The 9,110-nt window shown below is 44.2% G+C and overlaps 1 protein-coding gene across 9 annotated transcripts in view; it reads left to right on the top strand.

Annotated features, from left to right (window-relative positions):
• Positions 1 to 9,110, top strand: part of akap13 (A-kinase anchoring protein 13) — a 93,394-nt gene that overhangs the window by 47,165 nt on the left and 37,119 nt on the right. For all 9 annotated transcript variants that reach the window (XM_031848725.1, XM_031848726.1, XM_031848722.1 and 6 more), the window contains exons 10-11: positions 442 to 496; positions 7,523 to 7,668. In XM_031848725.1, the coding sequence (XP_031704585.1) occupies positions 442 to 496; positions 7,523 to 7,668 (201 nt within the window). The remainder of the gene's footprint in view (positions 1 to 441; positions 497 to 7,522; positions 7,669 to 9,110) is intronic.

Here is a 9,110-nt window from a genome sequence, read left to right as displayed (position 1 = left end):
ACACACACACACACACACACACACACACACACACACACACACACACAGCTGTTGTATAGACACTCAGACCACAGAGGAAGCAGATCCCCAGCGGTGGGTTTTTACAGACAACCGCACATCTCTGACAGGCGGTGTGTGTGTGTGTGTGTGCGCGCGTGTGTGTGTGTTTTAAGTTTCCGTCAGTGTAACTATAAGCTCCGTAGGCATGAAAACAGACCGGATTCCGATCTTCCCCAAAACTGTTCCTCCGGCCGCAGCTACTAAAATCCGATGAATACTCTGAAGTCCGCTGTTCTAAAGAGCGTCTTATCGTCGCCTCCCATCCTGTGCGCGGCGAGCAACACTTCCTAACCACCATGCTGGTCTGCATCATTATTTCTTTGCAAGGGTGACGGTCACATGTTGCTGAGGCTGATTCACTGTCTTCCTGTTTCTCTGTAGATCCACCGAGACAGAGAGGCGTCGTTCCATCAGCCCTGCAACACTCAGCACTCAGGTAAGGGTTGCATTTTGTGCATATTTCTGTGCTTTATTTTTTTTTCATATTGCTGTAAGTTACAGTGCAAGGTTGGCTTTCTTACCAGTGACAAATGTGTTGAAGTGGGTCATTTGTGTCTTTATGTTTTAGCTGGAAGATGCTGTATCCTTTGCTCTCCTGTGAAGCCAGTTTGTTTGAAGTGATTGCAAAAGAACTGACACAAAGCAAAGACACTTGCTTCGTTTGAGCCTCAGCATTTGGCAACAGCTTTTTTTCTTTGGGGATTAAAAAAAACAGCTGTCTGCCATTTTTTTTCTATTTAAAAGAGGAAATTCAGTTGTTATGAAACGGCAAGTCAAGACTTTGAGCGATTTGCAGCCGCATACTGGTATTTTTGTGAAGCCTCACAGTCTCTGATAGCATTTTTTGTGTGGATATTATAAATACATGACTGGACAGCCCGAGTGTTGTGATCGTAAACCTTGGAGAGGCTCTTTAAAAAAAAAAAAAAAAGGTACTTCCTCTTTAAAAAGAACGTCCACAGGACAAGGAAACTGTATGAGTAAATGACTAAAAGGTTCTGTGTGGGGGTTGTTTGGCCTTTACTGGACCTGTAGAGCAGGGTTCTGGTGAGCGAGACCCAGGTTTTGTATCTCATACTCAAACAGCATGTACACAAGGACGTGGATGCACGCCACAAGATGATGTGTTACGTGTCTCTGCCAACTCCGCAGGGTGGTAACAGTTACTCCTGTTGACCCGTATTGTATTCCAGTTGACCTCATAGCGTCTTTGGAAGTGACCCAGCACTTGTGACGAAGCTAATTAATGTTAGTGCCAGCAGTGTGTCAGAGAAACCGCAGGATGGACTGCAGGAACCTGGTGGTCAGAGATGTGATGTTAGTAACAGGAGGTTACTCATGGTTCATCGTGTCGAGACACTATCTTTTTATGCAGGCCTTACAAGCAATCTGTCTTCATCCCAGTTTAAGTTTAAGTTTCACTTCATTATGATTTGTTTTTGTCTTTGCCTTTTTTTTTAGAAATGTATTTTTCTGTTTAACAAGGCTAAGACTCTACAATCAAGCTAGCAGCTCTTTAACGGCCTTTACACACCTGGAGCTTTCATGGAATTGCTTTCTAACCGTTTTTTTAATCTTTCGGGCCGAACAGAACAATCTTTACAGGCGTCTACCTTAATGTTGTGCATAAAGCTCATATCAAAACGTACACTATAGTGTAGAACAACACGGGGACTCCCTGGTCTGATCCAAGACGCAAACTTATTGATTACCTTTCAACCCTGACCTAGGCCGCACATGCCAGATCCACTCCGTCCTTTCTGTCTTTTCACAATAAAAGCCCTAGACATATATGCTGCTTAATTGTTTACCAGAGGGAACTACAATTCCACTCAGAGCATTTCACTATAAGGAAACTTAATAAAACAGCTTACCGTAGTTTAGGCTATAATACAGTTGACCTCAGACAGACTACCAGATGCTGCTCTGGGTCAATAGGATGCTGGTAGTTGGTCCTCTGCCTGCGCAAATCTGTATTTTTGCATTTTCTTGTTGTTTATTTATCACACCCCCGGTATGTAAAGGCCTTAAAAAAGGTTGTAACGTGGTGCTAAATGCTAATTTTAGCATGCTAACATGATTACTATGACCATGTTTACTTGCAGGTTATATTTATATATATTTGTATACGCCTTTACGTGCTAACATGTGGGTCTGACTAAGCCTGCACAGATGTTTATTTTTTTAAATACATCTGCTGTCCTTTTTTAAATCCCTAAATATTAATAAATGACATCAACCCTCTGTGCCATCCCTAGAGCCACGCTGCTAGTGTGGCTAAAAACAGCATTAGCTCGCTCGTCACTGCAGCAAATGGATGATTGTTGCAGCTGTGAATATTTTTCAGTCAGTATATGGGGAATGAGCAAAAGAAATGTGAGTAAGTAAGAGTTGACATATACGTATGTGTGGGCGACAGCCGCAGAAAGATAGGAACACAGGATCCTGTGACCGCTGTTGAATGAGTCTGTCTGCGGTGAGACCAGTCTCAATAAAACACGACCAACAGATCGATGGCAACAAACTGCCTTTTATCTGTGGTGGAAAACAGATGAAACATCATTCTGTCAGATAGAGGAAGAGAGAGAAAATGGATGACGGGAAGAGATCTAGAGGAAAAGACAGGAAACACAAAGATGGAAAGAGAATGACAAAGAAAGAGAGAAACAAAACAGGAGTGTCAAACGGAAATAAAATAGAAGGGTGGGTGAGGGTGGGATTTCCTCTGCAGCAGCTGGGAGAAGTTGACATCACTTCCCTTTGGGTGGAAAAATCTCTAAAGTGATCCAACTCCTTCAGCCTCCGTCTCTCTCTTTGCTTTATTTAGTCAGGTAAGCAACACCAGGTCTGAAACTGATTGACTGGCTGTTAAATGTCTAATCCGCCATTCACTCATATCAGCATGTATAAAATACAATTGATAATGCCCACAACAGAGAGAAAATTGTGGTCACATTGTCACATTTGAGTACCCTGTTAGGTTTTTAGCCTCTAGGATTGGCAGTGGTGGTCGACCAGGCAGTCTATCAGTCCACCACTTTCATCCAGATGGAAATATCTCAACGACTGTTGGATGGTTTCCCTTTGAAATTTTGGAAAGATATTCATGATCTCCAGATCTGCTGCCATTAGCATTTAGCTCAAACACTGCGGTGTCTAAGGACAGCCTCGCAGAGCTGCTAGCATGGCTGTAGACTCCAGGTCAAGGTCAGGAGTAGTATATTGTACTGTCAGGGTTGAGACCTCGTGACATTCTGCTCTGCTTCAGAGTGTTTAACCATATTGGGTGGTCAATTCCTTCTTGCATGTTTTCTCTTGATGTTAATATAAAATGTGTAATCGTCTGCATAGAATATTAAGTGATATATTGTACAAAGTTTTGCCTTTACAAAGCTTTGACACAGCAGCAGAGGCAGCATAGAGGGGACCCGGGAGCCCTTGATTTACAAGCTTTTGCAAAGCCTCGGTCTCAGAGCATGCTGGGTACTGTCTGTGTTGTGTGATGGAGGTGGATCTGCATCCCATAATATAGCTGGTTAATGTGTTTTTGGAAGGCCACAGTTTGGCAGTGCGCCCGGCCGCCTGTGGTTCGCTGGCCTCTGTTGCTGCTGCTTTAAAGTGTTGTTTGTAATGCTGCGTGATATTACACTTATCATGGGCGAAGCCGTGTCCTGTTTAGCTCGACTCGGTAACCCTCATTTATATAAGAGGAGACGTGCTGGGTGTGCCTTCTGATTCAAGGCAGAAATAACACATTGAAAAGAGACAACAAAGGTATGGGAGCAAATGGTAGGTTTGAGTGAATCACAGTGAAGGCTTTAATTACAGTTTGGTTTAGTAGTGTTCTCAGTAAAACGTGTGCAAGGAAGGTAGCAGAGGACGGATTCAATGAAAAAAAGTTTTTTTTAAGAATAGTATAGAATAATTGTAGGAGCCATTAGTTATGTCTGTGTATTATATCTTTGAATTAGGAGCCTATCTCAGGTTGACCACGGGTGGCAGTGTGGAGTATTGCGGCAGGTAATTAATATATGGGGCACAGGTGCAACTGACAGGTAATGAGGAATGGGTGACGGGGAGATCGCACGGTTTTTACCGCAAAACCAGACACACCAGAGGGAGACCAGGAAACTAAGTGATATCAAGTTGTAATGTCAATTGTTTACTCTAATTAAATGGGAACCTCACCCAAAGACACGAAAAGCCTGGAATCTTTATGTCGAAGCGAGTACGAGAACACGATCTTCTCCCGCACCCAGCCGAGTGGCTTGTTACAGGAATCAGTCACTACAATAATCTATATTATTGGTTGTAATAGAATAGTTCAATTCTGTGAATGTGTGTTGCTCAAACCAGAACGGCAGATGGTTGATGGCTGATTATGAGCGGATTGATTTTGACCTAATTACAACAAATAACCAATCAGGCTGCTCTACTTCTACTTCTGGCTTCAACACTGCTCAGACGTCAAAGTGCGTCCAGTGTGGTCGGCCCCCCCAGTCGTTTCTCAGCTTTGGAGAATAAAGAAAAACACCCTCTATGTGCAAAAAGTCCTCCCAGTTGCACACATTAAACAAGTCATGTCCTTAGAAAATACAGAACTAGGAAGTATAAGGGGATAAGGAAAAAATAAATAAGGTGCTGATAAAATCTTTTTGCACTTTGGGAAACACTTAAGAAACACCTCAGTGGCGACTTATCTCCACTAATGGTACAGAAATGTGCAGAGAAGAGTGTTTTTGAGACAGGGAGGCCCGATGGATACTTTATCTTGTCGGTTTTTTTCTTACCGCATTCATTACTTCCAGACTGGATGATTTGTTTGGATCATATCTCCCTCCGCGTTTTTTTTCTTCGACCGCATCTATCTAACAACACACGTCGTTTTTTTTTTTTTACTGCATTGAAAACCCCAACAAAAGCAGCTGTTTGGATTGTGAGCAATATTTGATTTCTTGATTTGAAGAAAATATGTTTCATATTAGATATGTTGCTTAGAGTAATCCACAGGCTGATCTGATTCGCATCCAACCAACAACCTCAACCACCCACTGACTCATTAGAGGGCCTTACACCTGTTCTCTGGGCCTCTCTTCTGTGTGTGTGTGTGTCTGTTCGAAACAGTGGGAGGAAGACAGCTGTCAAAGCTCACAGTCCCCTGCTAGTTCTTGTGAACAGGTGCGAGGGGGTGGAGTCCGAGAAAAAACTCCCATCATCCACTTCTGTCGCCGCCACTTACCATTTCACATTACATCTTGGAATTCTCCGGTTCATGGTGGGATTGTGGCGTTAGAAAATATGAAGAACAAAGGGTAAAATGCTTTGCATCAACTCCCGAAACCGCCTCTGTCAAGGCTGAGCTCTGCCGCAGCACAGGGTCGAAGGTCAGTGTAGTTTTTACGTTTGGATTGTTGTCATGTCCACTTTGTTCTAGCGGACACACGCTTTTGATGAGGTCATGAAGCGGCCGTACGTACGACATCGCCCTGTACCAGGCCCCGTGCGCAGCTGCTGTTCAGGGATTTGCTCTGGGATTTTTGACGGGTGCGACTGTCGTTATTCCACAGAAATAAAGAGGAAAACAGGTATAACCCCGTGCCAGCTCCCTCTGCCGCTGAACTCAAAGAGCCCGACAGCGTCTGATGCAAACATTAACAGACATTAATGCCCTGAATAAGCTCTAAACCGCTGACGCCTCTGATTCAGACATTCAGATTCAGACATGAATAATAGTCAGTTCCGCAGCTCTTTCAAGCCCCGTAATTAAAAACGATTGATATTTTATAACGCCAGTTCTAGGATCTGTGAAACACTTTGGAAAAAAAAAAAAAAGCTCATTTTTAATCAAATGATTGCTGATTAGTTCATCCTCCCAGGTTAAGAGTGTGCTAATGAGTGAAATCAAACGCTCAACATCTGAGCAAATGTGTGGAAATTGACAGAACTCACAGACACTTGAGAGCTGCTGATTGAAATAATGTTATCGTGTGTTTTAGTGTAACTTTAGTGTGAGTGCCGTGCTCCCGTAGTGGCCAATACTGAGATCCTGATTACCTCGATCCTTCCTGACTCTTAGGGCTCAGCGGTCCTTGATTCAGTGAGTAGGCCTCATATTAGGAGGACCCGGCTGGATCGGCCCACCTACGTTTGTATGTCTTTTGTGGTCAGCAGGCTGTGGCTGTGCCCCCAGTCGCTTGTTTGTTATTGCAGTGGAACAGATTCTTGCTAAAATGAAGGGCCACTCCCAGCGCGATCCTTCGTCCCATCTCCCGACACCCCGACGACACCGTCCTCCGAGCAGCCGAGTGCTCGGCCTCGGGATTCCTATACTGCCCGCTGCATCCGTTGGTGCAGACCTGTATTCTGCAACTCACACTGGGAACTTCCTCTTTCTCATATGCTCATTTGCTCTCATACGAGCAAAAATGTTCCTGAGTGACAAAGAATAACTTCCGCTTTTCTCTTGCAGAAAATAGACATCAGGAGTGACGCCAAAATAACAAACTCGGCCAATGATTTCATCCAGTTGTTCTTGGCATCTGGCTAAAGTAAGCTACATCTGTAGCTGTGTGCGATCTTCCTCTTTTAGCTTGGCCTGGGACATTATCAGTACATGTCCTTACATGCACAAAAAAACCAGTGCCGCTGCGTATGAACGTGGTACGGTGTGCAGACTTCTGGGTGGATTGCTTTTTATTCAAAGAGGAGGCTTGAAAAAGAAAAGAAGACATATGTGTGTTCAAACCCCAAAATGGCTCATGGTGGGTTGCAATTGAATACATTTATGGTTAAGGAGCACTGGGACTTTCAGAGAAGCACTGGGATCTTAGGCCATGGGTTTACAGTGAGTGCAATGGTTGTTTGTTGTGGAAGATATTGAATGTGTTTGATTCAGGTGGGGGAGTGGGGACTTACTCGAGCACACACACATCAGTTTGCACACACTGGGCTTGAATCTGTCTGCGTGCTGATCTCTGAACAAACACCTGGTACCTGAAGTGACTTCTAACTTTAAGGCTTATGCAGAATACTGCAGAAGGTCATTGTAAATATCAGTGTCCAGTTGGGCCCGGGGGACTAATGCTCTGCCATGAAAGCTGTTTTTTTTTGCGGTGCATCAATAGCATTTTCCAGTTGTCATTTTCTCTTGAATGAGATTTTGACTTTTTAAACGCACAAACAGCGGCTGTAGTCGGGACAGTCGGCCATTGATCCGCCAGGCCTTTTCACACCTTCTCAGATTCCCAGAAGTCTTTTCACTGATGTCTAACAGACCTGCTTATGTCTCAGAGGAGGGAATGAAAACACATTATTTCACAGCTGAAACGCTCTCGTTGAGAGAATTTCCAGATTTTAAAATGTCAAGATTTCTCCTGGTACCTTCATGTTTCCATTAGTTAAACCGTTTTAAGATTAAGATTGCTGTATTTCAGTGTTAACGCACCGTTGTTGTGTCTTCCAGGATCCTCACGGCCTCCAGCGTTCCCCAGTTTGCCCAGCAGAACCAGCAGTGCCACCAGCTGTCCTTCCGCAGCTAACAGAGACTGTGGCAGCGACATCGACAGCCTCCTGAACGCAGAGCCAGGATATGACAGCGTCTTCAGAAAGGTCAGACTCGCCGTTTTTCTTTTTGTATCTGGGGGGTATGGTAGGAAAGCTTCAGCTCCAGGACGGACAAACTGGACCCACGACTGGAGGTTTGCTGATTCTATCGCGTATATCAGCGGCGAAAATCCCTTAATCCACAATGCAATGAAATTATAACAATGTTTGTTGAGTGGTTGTTCAAATCCCTGTTTCAGGTGCAAATTTTTGGGGTGCATAAATGAGACAGAACAAAATATATCGACAAAAAACATCAAATAAATATACATTTTCTTTTTTTTTTTTTCTTTTTTTTAACGCCACTCTTATTTGTGTTTCTGTATGAGTGTTAACCGGCTAGTCACAAAACCAACCCCGCAAAACAATCAATAAATACATGTTAAAATAAGAGTCGATGAACTTAGATTTAGCCGGCCCGTGAATACAGGGTTCAATAACTTTTATCAAATCCTCGAGTTCGCCCACACTGAACAGCAAGCACGTAGTTTGTTTTTTTGCCCTATGGGGATTATATGTAGTTATTTTGTCCGTCTGCGCTTGGCTTTTCATCCATCAGCGCCCCGAGGCTGAGATGCCAAACATCTACTCCGCATCTTTTTTCATAAGCCGGCAGCTCTACACCACTGCTGGGGAAGTGCAAGCCGTGGTCCCTGCTGTCACTCGGTCTGTTTGAAGCCAGGCGGCCTTTTGGTTCACGTTGAAATACTTGTGTCTCTCAGTTTTTCTGAATGTGCCTTTTGTTGTAGACAACAATGGGGGGTGGGGGAAATCAGCTCAGAGAACATCGGCTGCCTGGTAGTTTGATGCTGAGGGTTAGGACCTCAGCAGCTTAACCCAGCTTCAGTGAGAGAGGATTAATGTCCTCTCTGCACTCTGAAGGGAAATTCTCTTACTTTTACAAGTCACAATGCCTGTTTCATAACCCTAAGGATCTCTATCGATCCCGGTAACACGTCAGCTGAGCATCCGTCACGTGCCCTTGAGCAAGACAGCGTATCTTTTCCATGCTCACTAACTGTAAGGATACGAGCATCATCTACAAGCCTAAAACATGAAATAAAGTTTAAAACCCAGCTGAATCTTTTTTTTAAACTCTAGAGCTGTGAGTCCTGTGACTCACAAATATACGCTGCAGTCACATGCCCCTGAATGTACACACAGTCACACACACACACACATACATACACACACACGCCCTCTCGCTCCCACAGGAAGTCGTGTCCCCAGCATGAAGCGGATCTTTCATTCCCAGCTCTCCAACAGAAGCGGCTCTATGCTCGGCTCGCTCGCTGTAGCTGGCAGCACAATAGGCCCAGTTAAAGCTCACACCTACAAATTAGCTCTTAAATGAACCATCCCGTGTGTGTGTGTGTGTGTGTGTGTGTGTGTGTGTGTGTGTGTGTGTGTGTGTGTGTGTGTGTGTGTGTGTGTGTGTGTGTGTGTGT

Source organism: Anarrhichthys ocellatus, unplaced genomic scaffold, assembly GCF_004355925.1.
Source record: "Anarrhichthys ocellatus isolate YVR2014 unplaced genomic scaffold, GSC_Weel_1.0 scaffold8, whole genome shotgun sequence".
Classification (NCBI taxonomy): domain Eukaryota; kingdom Metazoa; phylum Chordata; class Actinopteri; order Perciformes; family Anarhichadidae; genus Anarrhichthys; species Anarrhichthys ocellatus.
The sequence above is the reverse complement of the archived record's forward strand: the minus strand, read 5'-3'. Positions and strand labels throughout refer to the sequence as shown.